This window comes from Gambusia affinis, linkage group LG03 (assembly GCF_019740435.1).
Source record: "Gambusia affinis linkage group LG03, SWU_Gaff_1.0, whole genome shotgun sequence".
Taxonomy (NCBI): domain Eukaryota; kingdom Metazoa; phylum Chordata; class Actinopteri; order Cyprinodontiformes; family Poeciliidae; genus Gambusia; species Gambusia affinis.
In genome coordinates, this window is record NC_057870.1 from 28,028,883 (window position 1) to 28,047,714 (window position 18,832).

General features: G+C 37.1%; 1 protein-coding gene across 2 annotated transcripts in view; it reads left to right on the top strand.

The window, feature by feature from the left end:
* kremen1 (kringle containing transmembrane protein 1) overlaps positions 1-18,832 on the top strand; it is a 76,365-nt gene that overhangs the window by 45,234 nt on the left and 12,299 nt on the right. For both annotated transcript variants that reach the window (XM_044111878.1, XM_044111879.1), the window contains exon 3: positions 2,856-2,947. In XM_044111878.1, the coding sequence (XP_043967813.1) occupies positions 2,856-2,947 (92 nt within the window). The remainder of the gene's footprint in view (positions 1-2,855; positions 2,948-18,832) is intronic.

An 18,832-nucleotide genomic window follows, 5' to 3' on the forward strand; every position in this document is an offset into this window, starting at 1 on the left:
GAAGGACTTTGAAATGTGGGAGCAAAATGTAAAAAAAAGAAGAAGAAGAAAAAAAAAAAACAATACTTAAGCAGTGATTAAACTGTAACTTTTTCAAACTTTACCATAGCTTGAAATGACAAATCCACCCACGCCTCTTTCGGCTGTATGATTGTGTGATGGATCTAGAAAAAGAGCCCGCTAAATTAATCATATATCAAAGAAGCTGGTGAATCACACATGAAGTGGGTGGTCTGCTGAGGATTTTTCTTTTTCAGATTCAAATGCTTAATTTATGTCTGCCTCCTTCTGGGTGATTAAGAAACCACATTAAACTTCATAAATGGCTTTTATGCATTCTTTAGATTCATATTTCAAAAATGATTATACTGTGTTGACAGGTGTTAAAGAGAGAGGAGGCGAGCCATATAAAGCATAGGCTCGCTGTATTACAGCGACTTTTTATTATTGTTTGGCCCAGTTTCTGCTGTTTAAAGAGCAGCCTGGAGCCAAACAAACAGGTCTCTTCTTCCCATCTACTGAGGCAACAAATAGATCCCAGCACATGATACGATGAAAATCAAGCTTGTGAACTTTAAAGATGAAAAAGTTGAGGGATGAGCTACTGTGGAGAGTCTTCAAGGGGAGCAGCGATGATTGGATTCTGCGATCAAAATGTCTTGGAAAACAACTTCAGTGTTGTTCATTCAGAGCATAAAAAGGAGAAGATACTCCGGATAGTGTTTTTTATTGGAAAAGAAAAGAAATGGAAACGCCCTTCACAACTTTGCACAGAAAAAAAGTGAAACAGGATAGCACAGCGCTGCAGGGCTTTTTCAAAATGCTACAATGAGCTGTGTCATGAGAGAAAAGGTTTGTGGCGTTCAGTCAGGGCTAAAAAAAGTCACTTTAGAAGGCTGTTTTTAAGCAAGCAGTGTACTTTTACAGTCTGCAGTTAATTCCAAGAAGGAGGTTTAAGAGCTGAAACGGCATTATGATGAGCTTCCAGTTCACAGCACGGCTGCCTTTACTTCTTTTTCCAACCTTCTGAAGTTGCCACGAGGGTCCTGGTTTACAGAACTGGTTTACCCTGGAGATGCTGAGCCTCCCGTCCCATCCCACTCCTCATGGCTTTTATAAGAAAACTGAAAAGGAAAAGCACCAAGGGGCCTTTCTGGGTTATTATGATGGTTAAAAGTGTCTTGATGAGTTTCAAAAGAGGCTGCAGACCCGGACAAAAGCTTGGCCCCATCACCCCTTTCTCTCTTTTTTTGGGTCTCTGTCTGTCTGGCCCAGAACAAAGAACCTTCCCTCTGACCTCCAGAAGACTGTTTAGTCTGGACTTGACTGACATGGCTGAGCCTTTAGAGTTTAAGGAAAGAAGCTGAGCAGACAAATCCCAATACATGCAACCCATAGTGATTGACATGGGAAATAATGACTCTTGGAAACACTGCTGAGTATTCAGCTCTAAATGGAGTTTTTTGTTTTTAGAAAATTAGTTTTGCAACAGTACATCCATGTGATAACCTATTCCCCTCCTCTGTTTTATATTTCTTTCTGGTTTTTTTTACCCTAATTATTTCCCAGACCTATTTCTAATTAGTTAAGGCTCTACCACATTTCATGTCATCTCAGTAAAAATACAACGGCTCCACTAAGGTATTAGATGTTTTTTTGGAGAACCTTTGTGAACATACAGCTTCATGGATACAAAGGAACTGAAAAGATGAGAGAGGATAGTCAGACTGGTGAGCTCAGTGGCAAATTTCCCTCTAAAAAACATGTTTGGACAAAAACCAAGATCGTATGTAGCCTTCTTATTACAATGATGAATTATTACACAACCAGTTTATAGTTAACATTTCAAAATTATGTTTGAAACTAATAATGTAATTACTTTTAAACTGTGCTGAATATAAAAGCCTGGAAGACTGAGATGCTTGTTTTCAGACAGTAAGATTTTCTTTAGCATTTTTAGGACAACATGCATTTTTACAATTCTAGCTTACAAAGTTAATCACAGAGGTAGAGTGTGATTAATCTGATTAAGTCATTAAAATCGAGTGACAGCACTGCTACAAACATTGCAAAAAAAAATAAAAGACCAGTGCAAAGGACGTAAGAATTGTGGAAGCAGCAAAAAATGCCACTGGCAGGACACTGGACAGTGTGGAGAAGGATTACTTTGAAGCAGGACAACAACCCAAAACATAATCAAATTGATCAAAGTGTTCATGTGTTAGAACAGCCCAGTCAGATACCAACCCTAAATCCAAATGACAATTGGTGGAAAGTGGTTGTTGTTTATAACCTTTAAGAGTTTCATTGTAAGCTGTTTTGGAAACCATGAGTCCTTCTGCTTTCCGTTTATAATTATCCTGTAGTGTTTTGCTCTGTCACATAAAACCCTAATAGAATAGTTGGTGGATGGAAACTGAAAGCTGAACAGACATTTAGAAAATGTTTTCTGGGGTCTGATGGTTCTAAAGAGCTCCAGGTTAACCTTTTGTATGTATGTATGTATGTGTATATATATATAAGAGCTCTATATATATAAAGAAACTTCTACATCACAGCAAGCATCTGCACAGACTTAATGTTGCATAGATATATGATTTTATACATGTGAGCAAGTAATGACTGTTTTTATTAGCAGTTAATCTGCATCATAAATTCTTGGCTGGTGGTTCACCTTTGGTGGGAACTTACTGTTAAAATGTTTCAAAGTGAAGAACTTCAGTTTATTACCTGTTCATTCTCTGTATCATTTTTATACTCATTTTATGAAAAAGAAGAGAAGAAGAGCTCTAAATGTTTCTGTTTATTTGTATACCAGCTTATTTGTGCTTTTTCTCTTTCCTTTGTGGCTGCAGGAATCCTGATGGGGACGTCCAGCCTTGGTGCTACATCGCCGATCACGAAGACGTTTCGTACTGGAAATATTGTGACATCCCTTCGTGCCAGAGTAAGAAGCTGCCACTCCTCTCGCTCTTGTCTGCCCTCAGGGATGTACAGTGGGCATGCAGACCGGCCGTTTTTATCACTGAGCTCATCTTCCCACCTGCCATGCAAAGCTTTGTGGTCTGCAGTGGTTGTATGCAGCTATTATCATCGAAAAAATGTCTCTAATTGCTTCCCATTGCCCCTCCTGCTGCCTTGTCTGGGCTTGCTTTTAATTAAATACAAACTGTCAGTTCCAGCTTGTGTCTGTATGCATCCCAAATGGTTGAGCAGAAACTGGACGTCTTTTTTATGTTGGTTTCTGAATGCTATGGATGGACAGAACATCATCAAGAACTAAAAAGTGCAGTTCCCTTAAGAACACAGGATTGTAATAACCCGACGCAGAATCCACATAGACACTTGTTTGTCAGCACTGACAGATTTTGCCTTTGGCTTCACAGCTTGTTTTGACATGCTTCTTGTTTCCTGCCAGTTTGTGGATGCAGTTGTGTGTTCAGTTCGCATTATGTGGGTGTGAGACTTTCTCCGTCCAGTAAATCTCAGATTAATATGTGTGATTGACTGTTTGTACTCAGAGATTTTGTGGATCCAAGAGATTTAGCACTTTTGACAAAAACACACAGAGAGCAGGCTTTCTTTAACACCTGCACTTTCTTCCCTTTCACCTTTTTAATCGCTCCTGTTGAAACAGAAGACTTGGCTGGATACTCCTATTGTGCTTTACATGTCAAAGATCACAATTCCTGCATGGCAGGTTTCAGTGATATACTGCAGGTGTGCAGGTGTTTGCATTTGGTAAAGCTTTTTATTTAAGGCTTTGCTACAAGTGATATAAATTTTCTAGTGAAGTGGAATGAAAAAATATTGGGCTTTTTTTTTTTGCTTCCTATTTAGTCATACTTAAATGTTTCTGATCAAAAAAAGAAAAAAAAAAGACAAATCTAATCTGGTAAACTTCAAAAAGTTGTTTTTAAATAATTTTTAAATTTGTTTAGGGGAAAAAAAAAAATCTACCCAAACTGACATAATACCCCTTTACTCCATGTTAGCTTCATTTTTATAAATCATATCTAGGTATCATTTATGCTTTATAGTAGTTAGACGAAGTAGAAAAGTAATAATATCTACCATCCAACTGTGGGAAAATTCAAGTGGACAATCAGCAAATTACGTAAAAGATGCTTAAAGCCAGTTCATGGTCCTCTAGTCTCTCACAACCAGTTATTCTGTAATGAAATTATCATTCAAAAACTGATTTGAAAGGTTATTTTGTGCCTGACACCAAAAAATATGAGCAGATCTGAACCTTCAAGTGTGACAAAAATGTAGAAGGAGGCAAATACTTTCTCAAGTGTATAAATCCTAAACTGGTTAAATCAGCTTAGTGTTGTATTCTTTTTAGTTAATATGATCTGTTGAACAAAAACAAAGCATAACTCTTCAATTAATCTAAAATATATATTTATTCTTTCTTTATATTCATGCAAAAAGCTTCTTTTTGGAATTTATTCCTTGGTTTACATTTCCCTTCTCTTTCTCTTTATCTTCTTCACGTCCATTAGTAATTTTTCCGTTTAGTTATACATCCAATATTTTACATGTGATGCTTGAGTTATGGTGGCAGTTTGTGCTGTTTTTTCACAGCATGTAGCTTCTGAGATTATTGTTACAAAGTGCCCAGTTTTGCATCTAGCCAGTTTTATTTAAACTGCACAGTTTGTCTGGGAATTAGAAGCTAAATGTGCCCGCAGATACAAATGAAATTATGAAATGGTAAAATGTAATAAGAAATTGGTCTAGTTGAAGAAAACAAATATTTTCAGGGTCCTACTTTCAACAATGTATTGAAAAAGGATTAGCATCACAGTTAAGATGTTGAGGATTTAAAGCAATAAAAATAAAATATATTTTTAAATCAGGTGTTTGATTAAATGTGAGATTTGTCTCTTTTGCCTCAGTTTATTAATCAGAGTTAATTTAATGCTTGCTTTTTTATTTCTGCATTTTAGTTATTAAATCAGCTAGAATGTAACTGTTGTAGAGCTAGCTCTAACAGCTACAGCCTTGACACACACTACTTCATCTTACTGACAACACTGAAATGCATTCTTATAAATGTCAGACTGCATCTGTACTGCCCGCGCCTCACATCAGCTGAAATTAGTCATTTATACATTTCAATTAAAGTAAGCAGGGGCAGAGAAACAATTCTGGGTTTGTCATGTATGAGCTTGAGGTGGACTGATGAACAGCGGTAATAATTTGCAAACACCAAGACTAGACTCTTCTGGTACTAGTGGGCCTGAAAAACGTCTCTCAGTCCCTCTAGCTATTCCACTGTTATCATGTCTGAGCTGCATACGTGACTAAGGTTTGCAGTTTGAATGGCTCAGGCCCATTAGGGCCATCCAGCGCTGCCTGTTGGCTAAATGGGCTCTTTGTGTCTGAAGGGTGAATTTGTCCAGGGTGCATTTTGAGTCATTATGTGTTCATGTGTTTTCTACTGGAATGTGAGTGGCTTTTTTTCACAAGACTGTGTATTTTGTTCAGTGTGCTAGATAGTAAACCTTTTAAGTGTCTGTTAAGGTCAAAGTTGAAAGAGCAAACCTGGGTTTCAAATTCACAAAGCAACAGATCTTTTGAGCTGGTGCACAGATTAATTTATTTGTCTTGGATGTAAATCTCCACAGTTAGCACTTAGGACAAACATTTTTTATTTGTCCTACAAAAACCATATATAAACATGTGAGAGACATTGGCTACAACTTGGAGCCAAAATTAGTCATAGTTCTAGCCGCTTTAGATGTAAAATTATTTGAATTTTACCGATAACTTTACTTTCTGGTCAGAAATTAGATTGGCATCTCTCATTACAAAAAAAATCAAGTAAAGATGCCAGAAAGCATAATAATAATAATAATAATAATAATAATAATAATAATAATAATAATAATAATAATAATAATAATAATAATAATAATAATAATAATCAAAAGCTGATTTAAAAAGAACATTCTTAATAATATCTTTACTCCTGCTTTTGTTGCTGAAAGTATGACTGTAATATTACCCAAAACAGTGCATTTATAAGGTCAAAAATAATATTTTTGAACAAGAACAAGTTTTCTCATTCATATTTTTACTAGCAAATTAGCAGATGAAACAAGATGTAACTTAATAAAATTTTATGTGCCATTGACATTGATTTCAGGCAAAACTGGTTTCATGCTCACAACAAGGTGCCTCCGGGACATAATGAAGGACATAGTTCAGAAAATATGGCACTCAACCGACACAGAATCTTGCAACACAATCTGTTGCACCAACATGCCCAGTTTTTTGGCACAGTTGGGCTTCCATTAATCCATAGCTAGCTGACTGAGCTGAATAACAAAAGTGAAAAGTAGAAATGTTGGATTAGGTCTAAATAAATAGAAATAGAAGTAATTTTTCATACAATTCTGGAAATGGTTTAGTTGTTCTTCCTTATGGCATTTCTTCACTTCATTGAGGTTTCGTAGGCTTTTGTTTCTGCTGAGCTGCCTTTCAAACAGGTTAAGAACTTTGAGTAGGCCATTGCAAAGCCTTTCTTTTCTCATATAAATGTTTTGTTGTAAATTTGCTGCTTCAGTTGGAATCATTGACCAAACTTTGGCCGAGTTTCAGCTGTCTGACAGATGGCCTCGCATTTTAATCTGGAATATTTTGTTCAACAAATAAGATCCTGGTCAGCTCAATAACTGCGAGGTGCTGAGGTTCCGTTGCTGCAAAACAAGTCCAAAATATGTTTTTGTTAATGTGCTGTGTTTGTTTTTTTTTCCCAAACAGTGGGACTGTGCATAAGAGCCAAACATTTCAGCTGATCAAATGTGGCTTTTCTTGAGGTTTTGTGAGTCATTCAGATGAATCTTTTCTGCTGCTCTTGATCAGCAGACTCCTGCTTTTCTGGAGGCAATCACTCTTGTTGATGATACTAAGTAATTATAACATTTGCAGGCATCTTTTCAACCCCAATATATTTGCCGGTTCTGCTCTCTATCTTAATTGACATTATGACAGTATTAGAAAATCTTTCACTGTCGAAAATAGGGCTGCAACTAACAATTATTTTAGTAGTGGATTAATCTATCGATTATTCTGATGATTAATTGATTAATTGGATTAAAAAAATATGGCATATTCTACAGATTTTTTATTTAACCACTTAAGCCTTTTTTATACAATATTAGAAATGTATTAAAAGATGCAAATAAACAAATAAAGTTCCTTTATATAAAATTGGAGCTGAGTGAAGCTAAAAGTACTAGTTTCATCAGCAGATTGTTTAACTTATTACATGGAAAAAATGTCTTGTCATAAGTGCCAACGGAACTAGTACTTTTTTCCATCAATTTCAAGGAATTACTGACTTAAAATAAGCTCCTATTTCTTGCTTAAAAGTTACTCGTGAGCTACTTTTGTCTTATTTTAAGAAGTAAGATATTTGCACTAGAAACTAAACCAAAATTACTTGGTAAGATTTTCTGTTTTTGAAGTGTGCTGTGAGACTCTGCCCAACATGCTAAATGCTCCTCTAGCATGTAAAATGCAAGTTCATAACAACTGGAATATATTAGCTAACAATTATTGTTGCCCAAAAAGTACTTTGTGAATATTGCACACCCTGATATTGTGATGATCATATATTTACAATATATTATGCAGCCGTATGGGACAGTTTTGTTTGTCCTAAACATGTTTCTGTCTTATGAAATATCTACACTTTCTAATGAGTGAAACTTTGCCCATATCAAATGGTGTTTGACATGCCACACCTTTTCTATCCGAGCTCTTTCAGTAGGAACATGAGCAGAGGTTTGCTGAGAGCGCTGCATCCATAATCTCACCCAGCAGAGATGGTTTCTCCCTGCAGGGGCCTTTCAGACACGATTGCTTTGTCTCTTCTTTTGTGAAACCACAATCGCCACGTGGTGCCGCACCTTCTGGCGCTTCTTGTTCTCAATCTGCTTAATTTAACAGCTTTGGCTGCCAAGCGAAAGAACTTGATGATCTTTCAGTGTCAATGTTCCCTGTCAGCGGCTGGCAAGTAGAGCCGGAAAAAAGAAAATTCTTTTGGATGCCAAAGGAAAATGCAACAGTAATCTTTGTTTTCATTTTGTCTGACTTTTGTTTTGTCTCTGTCTTCGTTTTGTCTGCTATTTTGCTGATGTTTGATGTTGCGTGGTTTGTAGATCACTAATGTGGCACCTGCACTGCCTGCCAAAAGTTCATTTTCTGTCCAGCTGGGTTTCCTGTCAGTGGGTGTCATGCCACCTGAGTTACACTGAGAGTAAATCGAGGGGATACTCATATGTAGCTAGAAGCACATTGGGAACCACTGAAACAGGTTAAACTAGACCCAGATGCAGAACTGCTACTATTATAGCGCCATTGAGCAAATAATGTGTTTCTGTGCAGATTCAGTTTGCCTACTAAAATTAAAGATACTTATTGATACTGCTTGGCATTCTTCTTGCCATTCTGCTTGGGATTTTTTCAATGCAGATTGCACTGAAAAAATACCATCAGCTGAAAGCTGGAGGAAAAAAGTAACACATAATCAAATTGCATTAAAAATCGAATTGGTGATTTTTTTAAAATGCAGAACTACAGATTGTAACCATTCCACTGAGGTGCACTGGGACAATTTTCTCACATTTTTGAAACAAGGGAGCAGGTGGAGTCTGATTCAGAAAAAAATTTACACACAGGTGTCTTTTTAAGATCATAAGTTGTTGCAAACTGATTTTTGTTTCTCTTAATCATTATAATTTTCTGCCAATGAAAATAGAACATTTAAAATTATAATATCAAATCAGACCAATAAGAAATGCTTTTGAAAAACATAACGGTGGGCTTAATGAAAATTATGATTAAAACTGCTTCACAGTTGTTGTTTTTAAAAGGTACCTTCAATCTGACAAATAAGAAGGAATGTGTATTTAATTTAGTGAACAAGGCCGTAGTACAAAGCACAATGGCAACGCAAACCACATAAATAAATAAATAAATGAAGTCAGTTTTTGGTGAGGACCAAACAAGCAGAGAAAAAGATTTCCATTTTGTATTCCCCTCAAGTTCGAGGTCCAAACCATCAAATGCACCACTAGGCATTTTTATTGTCAAGACTCTGATTGTTTTTTTGAATGCAGGCCATGCATAACTGATCAGGTTTGCTCTGCCGAAGCTCCTCCTAAACATCTTCATGTGACATCTCTCTCCAGCAGAAAGCAAAAGAAAAAGGAATATGAAAATTTTCCACTACACTCACACAATTCGCTGTTAAAGCCACCCTTAATAGCAAGCACAATTCTGCTGCATGCCTCTGTCTCTGTGCTGTGATGTTCTGAAATACTTGTTTCTGAGACAGTCTGATGATGTGTTTTTCCCGCAGCGCTCCACTCAGGAAAGGCTTTCTGTTTTGGTGTGGCTCTTCTTAGCTGACATGCATTAACAATATGCCCTAACTGAATCTGACTGACAAAGTGAAACTCTCAGGGTGAAGTCCTCAAGCGTCTGCCAAGACAGCATAGCTTTGATCTCCACATTGGGAGTTCATCTGTCAACAGCAAATAACCAGGAAAAACTTGTTATGCCGCAGTGCCTTTTCTTAACCACAGAGAGCTTAACCGCAGCAGCTGTGAATGTTTCTAATGTGTCAAACAAAAAAGTGTTTTTCTAAGTAAAAAGGCAGTGGAAGACAAACTGCATGTCACTTCATTGTAAAGAGAATCATAAATGGTAATTCCAGTAATAATAAACCCTGTGTAAACTTTCAAGCTGCCAGTTTCACACACAACTTTAATTATATATATTTTAAAGAATGAGTCGCTGTCTTTTGTTGCTTTTTTTTGTATCATACTTTGCTAATGTGGCTGACATTACCTGCCGTGATAGGTAATGAGTCTTATTATCAACATGTCACAGCTCCCACCCGTTTCAGGTTATTTTAAGATGCGTCTTTGTTATGGAGCTGTCAGAGAGTTTGCATCTGAACATTTAACTACCAGGGCGCAGCGCTGCAAGAAGGTTTCGCTTTTGTCTTTATGGACAATCAGAAGGAAAGGCTGATTAACCATCTGTCACCATGTAACAAAAGACTTAACGCTAGCAACATCGCATCCATCTGGCGAAGCATTCGCACCTCGAACATATTAAAACCAAGTAATGTGTCAGGACAGGGTGGGGCTTTGTTTTACTGAAGAACCTTCAAAAAAGTATGCAGTGATGAGATGTTGCTTAATTAAGACGGATTTATGGTGCTGCCACATGGCCTTTTGAAGTTGAGGTGACACCTGAGTAACACGTGAAGAACTCATGAGTGCCACCAGGTGTTTTCTACACGGACATGCTCCGTGTCCACCAAGGGTTTTTATAAGACCAAGACTTTCTTAAACTTTCTGACCCTGACCGCAGTAAACGTCTGTTCTTTCTGAAGAAGTACAAGCTGATAAAGTTTGAGGAAATGGAAACGCTGTTTGTAGTACAGATGTTGTTTATTTTTAAGTAAATAGATTGAAGATTAAAAAGCCTTTGAAGAAAGACCATAAAAAGAATAACTAGCTGTTGCTTTCTTTCTTTAATTTCTGACTCTGGTTGATCTGCAAATGACTTTAAGTATAAAAAAGTATTTAAGCAGGTTCTGTGTTATAAAGTTTGCATGTTGTCCTGGTTAATGTGAGTTTTCTGTGGGTGCTCTGATTTCTTCTTGCAGTCCAAAATATTTATATTTATGTGAAACTCTATTATTCATAGTGCTCCATAAATTGATGCGAGTCTGTTTAACACCCAAATCTGCCTCAAACTATCTAATTATCACAAATTTTGCAAATTTTATAAAATATTTAAATTTATGTATTTATTTATAGAAATAATTTCCGCCTGTCTTAGCATCTTTGACACTTCTGAATAGAGCAGCTTAAAACGGTTAAATTTAGAGCCGATGCCACTGGTGTGGCTGTTTATAACCCTGTCATACTATTATCCATCTGGGTTTTGTTTCCATGCCGTCAGATGATATGATGCCAAAGGGAAAAAAATGCATCACCTCATAACGCATCTTACGCTCTACCATACACAATCTAATCACCACAGAAAGCAGCCTACCGCTGATTTTTTTTTATGGACATGGAGAAACACTCAAATATTATAAAAATCACAAAAATTAACATTACATGTTCTTTTACGCTACACTATAAAAACAGTTTCCTCAAATGAGGATCCAGGAAAATTGAAACTGAAAGCAAAACTTGTGGTGTCTTTTCTGGTCTGATTAACTTCACTAACATGGGCAGATGTCCAGGGCAGCAACAGAATGAGGGGAATGAGCAGCAATTAAATGACACAACAGTAAAATGAAGAAATAAATGGCACTTTTTAATTTCTCAGGGAGCCTTGAATTATTTCTAGATAGGATGTTTTTCAATATGTGAGGATGCATGACAGCATACAAAACAGTAACATCAAATTTGGTAGAAAATAATTAGTGTATTTATTTAGTTTTATAGAAGTTTCATATGAGCTCTTTTTAAATATCTTGATGTAACTTTATGCCAGTGACTGCGTTGTTACTTCCAAACACCAAAATGTCTGTGAATCAAAGCTTTGCAGCTGGAGGGAAATAATTTTAATAAAGCAAAATTAATAGTTAATTGCCTTAAGAAGAAAAGAGAGAATTAAAACAAGACATGTTTTTGAAACAAAGTCGCTCATGTGGTTTGGAAATCAAAACCAGACTGAAGTTGAGATTCGGCTCTGCCTCGTGGCGGTTGCGGTTGACCTTATGATGCTTTTGGGTTTCTGTGATTGCATAATTTATTTCACTCTTTATTGTTTTTAGAGACAGAATATTTTCCCTAGGTGGTCCGATGCCAGCTGTCACCACAAACAGAGCCTTGCCTGCACACTGAAGCAGGTTCAGACACCACTGTGTAGAGAAAGGGTGCGTGCTTGAATTCATTTTCTGCTCCAGATACAACAGTGTCAATCCAGTCAGATATCCAGATTATGAGACAGCAAATCCTTTGGCACACTGGGTTAATTTTGGTTGTTAAAAGGCTCCCATAAATAACGTATATTTTTTCCGATTTTGAATTGTGGTCATTCATGCAAGCTGATGTTTTGGCAGAAGAAGGTTGCTATTTTATTCCACTCATATTAGTAATGGAGGAAAAATTTAAATTGGGACTCTGAGGAAACAAATATGGATTTATTACAGGCAACTTTAGCAAATCAGGAAACCCTGACTGGCTTATCATGTGGCTTCCTATGGAGGAAGAGTTCAGAAAAGGGTGCTAACTGTAAAAAAAACGCTTATCACATTTTCCAAATGGGCACATGAGCATATCTTTCTACATACAGTTTGTTTAGTTTTACAAAGGTTACTAATCTGCTTAGTGGAAACCTCTCTGTTGATTGGAAATATTATTTACTATTGTAAATATTAGTGATTAGATATTTACATAGTGAAGAAATAAAGGCAAAGATCAACGTGTGGTGAGAGACAGAAAGCCCTAAACACTTATCGGCACTCCTGTTAAGAAATTATGATCAGAATTATTGAAAACACTGATATTTTTTAATTAGAGTCATACGGTTTTCTGCCAGAGTGACACTCTACAAGAGTGTGGATCTAGTAAAAAAAAAGTGGTTAATTGCCAAATATGTTTTCTCTTGCGTATTTGCATATCAACTCATGAGAAGGGTTCTCTGTACACACTGCCCTGTAGGAGATTGTTTCTGTATGCTGGAGCCGCCTGCTAATACTAAAGTTACAGGTTATGCCATGGCACTAAATTAAAGGGCAGCTATGTTGGGTTTTCTAAAGTGTCTAGACCAAATATGACCATCTGTAGTTCAAAATCCTAAATGATTGCACTGGTTAGGGTTTACCTTAACTTCACTAAACCTTCTACACACATAATGGAGATTCTTTAAAATGCTATTTGAGATGTTGAAAACCTTTTTTCTGTTTATGAAAACAGACACATTATTTTCTAAAATGTTCTTTGGCATAGGTGCCTCCTTACAATGAAACAAGTGTGAAAATCCCTGGAAACCTGACTAAAAATCAGCACAGAAATGGTTCAAAAGATAAAATGTCAACCATTTTCCATGACCATCTCGTTCCCCAAATGTAAATCTTGCAGAAAAACCTGTGGAGTAACTTGAAGTGAAGAATACAGGAGTCAAGATTATGTGATGTCTCTTTATATACTCTTCAAAACTGTGAAAGGGAATCCTGACAAGGTTACTGTTTGGTTGTAAAGATTTGAATTGCAGTAAAAGATTAATTTATTTCATGGGTTTTCCCAATATCTTCATCAGGAGTGCCAAAAGGTAGTTGTATTGTTACTTGTAAGTAAGTAAAAAGTGGATTTTAAAGTTGTGGTATCTAATCTTTTCAAAGACAAAATAGTGCTGTGAAGAAACCTTTTATTCAGAAAAGTCCTCTATAAACAACCAGGAGGGCACTTCTGAGATTTTCTCCCTTGTGTGGCTCCTGATTTTTTAGACACAGTTCAATTAAATCATTCGGGCCATTAGGGAATTAGAGGTATTGATCATGAGGGCAGCGGGTTTCGTAGAATGTTTGCTAATGAGAACAAGTAGACTGGCAATTGTTTTGTGCTTATCTTCGGAGGCAGGAGGAGACTGACAGCAGGTCAAGCACTCAGGGTTCATAAATGATGGCTAATGGCCAAACGAACATCAACATTGCTTCAGGTGAATGCACAACTTTTCATTTAAATCTTAAAAGTTACTTTATCTATTAAGTGTATATGATCTTTTTTTCTTTCTTTTTTTTTTACATTTAGTTAAAACAGTGTAGTCAGTCTAAGCTGTTTAAGGATATAAGCATTGGTTATTTTGTCAGTAGAAAGATACTCAGAGTGAAAGAAAGACATTTTATATCAAACATTTAGCTTAAAATACCTTTTTCTGCTTTTACATTTAATAAATCAGTCAAATTTTATTTGTATAGCACATTTCAGCATCAAGGCATTTCAAAGTGCTCGTCACAAGACATTGTCAAGTACAAAGAAATAAAATCTTCCTAGTATATGGAACATTTTTATCATCTGCCATCCTGCTAAACTTAAACTACCGCTGTCATGGACGTGTTGGTAAGACCATAGCAGGTCTTTAGAAAAGATGTTTCTGCTACCTCTTTGGTGTTTCTGGGTGTTAAACATTGGTAAAATACTCTATAGTGTTGCTACATTCAAGCATTTATTTGGTTATTTTATTCTTTAATGAATCTTTCTGCTGGAGACAGAGTTGTAAACTAAGCATCTATCTCACTATATTTTCGGAGACCCTAATATAAAAGTGTGTGATGTTCTTCCTCTTACTGTTTAACACTCTCCTATCCTTAAATTCCCTTATTCAGAGCGATCCTTTGGGAAGGACACAGCAGTCCTTCCCAGTTTCTGTCAGATCAGGGACCTTCTGTTCACCAAGCTTTAAATGAATCTCACATACTTTTTGTAGTTCAATTGGCCTTTGTGAATCTCTGTTGAAACAGATTTGTTGGTCCTGAAGTATGAAGCTGGCAGGGAGTCTGAGGAAGGTCAAGGCCAAAGTGGATTGATATTTGATCAGATTCACCCACTTCTCAAAACAACTCCCAACTGTCAAAGAAGTTTATAAAAATGTCATTTTATGACATTTTAATCCATCATTGTTGTTGGAGAAGTCACAGGAAATTGAGGTTGGAGGTAGTGCAGCACTTATAATCTTCCTGTCTAAAAAAATGCAAATGCAAAGCGTTTCCAGGCAAAGTAAGAGTCCATTACAAAAAATTAAGCAAAAAAAAAACAACAAACCAACAAAAGAACACTATTTCTAAATGACAGCTAAATTGTTCTAACTGTAAACTGAGATTTCATTTTAGTCCTAAATCTGTCACCTGAACTCCCAGTGAAACAATCATGTCTTCTAAATACACAGCCAACCAGGCTCCAGTGAAATAATGATCATATTTTTATGCTGTTCTTCAAAGTCATATTATTGGCAAAACTAATACTCCTGTTACTGACTGACTGGGGGATTTCAAATGTTTGTGTTGTTTTGCACTCAGCTTTTTACAAAATAGGTCTTCACGTTTTTCCGCAGTTGTTGTCTTCAGCTGCTTTGTGGTATCACTGCGTAAGAAATGCGGTGTTTTCTTTTTTTGTCTTTCATTCTGAATGATGTAAGAATCAAGAGATTTTACTCTGCAGTGAAGCATTTGTAGAAAAGTTTATTTAAATCAGTTTGAAAATGTTCAATAATAAAGTGAGAGACTCTAAAGTTAATGTCTGGTGCCCAGATAAGCAGTGGAGCCTGACACTCCAGACGAATGAGACTTTACTGTCTTGGAAAGTATGTGATGATAAATGAAGTGCTTATCTTTCACCTAAGGTGGCCACAAAGTATCTGCTCATCTTTTCATCTCCAGATCTCCCCAGTATCAGGTCTCCTGACTCTCCTCAGGACACGGCCTATTTAGTTTGTCAGCAGAGGCGGCGATGCAGTGTGGTGGGCATTTTTCATGTCTTCCCTGCATTGTTCGGACTCAGAGAAGACACTAATTATTCATTTAAAGCCCTGCTTCTTCTCCCTTCCCTCTAATTAGATGGTTAGTCACTATCCCAAGGCCCCAAGCGGGGACATTGATCTGCTCTGTCTCAGTTTTGTTGTAGCAGTCTCCACCTCACACACAAAGAAAAATCGCTCGCACAGATTCCTCTTATAAATGTATTTGTTACCTGTGTATTATGCTTAAAAGGCAAACAGATAAACATGCATTGGTAAATCTGTATGTTAGATCTAATTCTTTTTTTCTTTCTGCCCAATACTAAGTTTGTTTACTTTAAGTCACAAACTTGTTCCATTTGGTGGCTGGAGAATTTATGATCTGCATAGAATAACAAAAGCAACTAAAACACACAACAGCAACACCCACTTCTTGACAAACCATGCCGAATTTCCAGAAACTCCAGGGGGAGTTTGTGGCATATTTCTCCATTTTCCTTATGTTCTGGTGGGCAGCGGTGCAGTCAACTGGAGTAATAACAGGCTTGGTGAAATGCAGCAGCTGTATTTGTTTACGTATTGAATATACCGTACTACAAAAGCTGTAATAAATGAGGCCAAGTCACAAGGAGAAACGAGACAAAGCAGGGAATAAAGACACAGAAACAGAAAGCTGAGGTGCAGCGCATCAAACTTAAACATTTAACCTGCTAGGGTCAGATTGATGAGCTGCTGGACGACTGCCCAAGACAAAGGTTTTAAATTACTTGCAATGATCCTTTATGTACTTGAGGTATGAGCTTTTAAATTCCTACATAAACTCCTTCAACCTAACTGCTGCTCTCTAGTGCAAACATAATGACTTTTGGATTGGATGTTAATGAAGCAGTGATGCAACTAAAATGATCATTTTTAATTTTTTACAGTGGTTATTTTTGTCTATTTTGTCTATTCAGTTTTCTTTCTTTTCACCCTTAAGTCAAACAAAAACTAAATTAGATTCTGTTATACTACACTGACTGCTATTAAAAGGCATTTGAAGGTTAAACAATAAAGAGAAAAGTAGTTTTTTGCTTTGTCTCATCATGCCTGCATTTATTTTCTCTGGAGGTTTTGTCTCTGGCAGCCTCAGCGATTGCAAAATCCTCAGGTGTTGGACTTCTCTTAAAGCTGTGCTGCTCCCCTGCTGGTATGTTTTTGAAATTAATAGAAACTGCTCAGGACCATTTGTCTGTGTTAGCAATACGTCATCGTGGCTTGTAAAAATTTGCAGCATCGTATTAAGTGTCTGCCTGTTACATTGCAAATAGTGAGCAGCTAGAAACCAGGATGTTCTTATAAGAACTGAAAGACATGGAGGAGTTTAAAATGTTCTTAACCCTTTAACTGCCGGTGCCCCGATTGACCCATTGACCTGCCGCCTCTGAAGTTCAATGTGTAGTTACGTAACTACACAGATTATCATTAAAAAGATTAGCATTTTGTTAAAACATGACACCTGCATTTGAACCAAATTAGAATCAGACAAATACTAGATCTGCTCTGAATTTGAACAAAAACCTTAACTCTTTTTGTAAACGTTAAAAATGAAGTCTTAGAATCTCATTTCAATCTCACGACAGTATTATATAGTTCTGTCTTGTGAGGGGGATGTCATTAACACATCATTTTATTACTTATGGCAAAGGGATTTTGAATGCTGTTTGCAAATTTGTTGTAAATGATCCTTTTTTTGAATAAATAAATCAAAAAGCATTTCCATAAAACATAAAGATTTGTCCCAGTTATTGGTCAGAGTGGAAAAAGAAACATACCCATAAACAACATTAAAGTCTTTCTTTATGGATTTGTTGACTTTTGGTTTATATTTAAACTCCCGACGGACGCTTTCTTGATTTATTATGTTCAGTAAAGCACAAAAAAGACAATTCCAAGTAATCAAGTTGTTTGAAATAGAGAAAAATAACCATGTTTAAAAATCAATCACTGCTCGTCTTTGTAGTCTTCTTGGCTGGAACAAATTGTGATCTTGGCTTTTGAACTGAATCCCTGCAGCACTCCAATGACCTAATACTTGACCTCATGTTCCCTGCCTTGCTTCATCTTGAACACTGTGTTATGAAGATCAAGCAGAAAGCCATAACTGTGTCAATTTAATATAATTAGAGAGACAACCTCTAAATGTGTTTTTGGAGTTTTCTGTTTTTGCTTTTAACCCTCCAGATGTCGTAGGAATTTCAGACTTTCTTCCCATAATAACACGTTTGTCGCCTCAGCTCATCAACCTGCTTGCATGAACTCGCTGAAAGCGCCTGCTGCAAAATGTTTGATGTTTCCACCTCATCCCTGTGTGTTTTGTTCTTCTTTTTACCACTCTTATGTTTTTGGGGGGTTCTTGACCAAGGAACATATATCTGAGGTTAGGCACACTGCGTTTCTGTGCAGGAAGGTAAACAAACCAAGCTGTGAGTGTAAGAGTCCAACTGAGCCCCCATCCTGCTGTGATCTCCAAAGGTTTTCATAGGTCTGGATCGGAGCTCCTTGTGTTTCCTCCATTTCTCCCCTTTGGCTCATTAAAGCCCAAATTCCACCAGCGGCTTTGAAGTGTGTTAAACATTTTTGTGCTTTTTTTCTAAGTGGATATTTGTGCTTGTTGAGTCTGCAGCACAGATGTTTGTGATGGTTGTTTTCTCCAGGAGTTTTCAGACAACTTTTGGGATGAAGACGGGAAGGAACGTCCCAAGATCCATGTGAAATCCAAAGCTGCTCCGGCGTGATACGATCCCACCTGCTGCTCAACAGCGTGAAGTGAGACGAGACGAGGACAAAGAACGATAAATTAACTGCAGTCTAAAATCTTCATGTCAAAGCAGAGTGGGAAAAAAGAGATTATTTTTGCCTTTAATCTGAGCTGCTGAGCCCTGCAGTAGCAGTTTTCCCCCCACTTTGCTTTTCATAAGGCATCACTGAAGTGCCTTGCTTGGAGGGAGGTTGCTGGTTTCCAGCCAGGTGTTTATCTCTGCTCCCGCGGTGCACACTCCTCAGGGGTCAATCCAGTGCATACCTGAGCAACAGATAGTAAAAAAAACTGCTTCCCCAGCTCTCTTTGCTCTCTGTATGAAACACTGAAAACCTCAAACACTCTCATTACTTTCGTATTTCCTTTTAACCTGTCATATAATCCAGCTCCTAACTGAGGCAGTGTGTTCCTTCATGTCGCAGTAAATGACCCAAGCAACCGTACTTACCCTCCTCTGAAGCTGTGGCTTGGCTGGAGCTCAAAAAAACAACAAAACAAAAACAAAAAAAAGAATGCTGCACATGATTT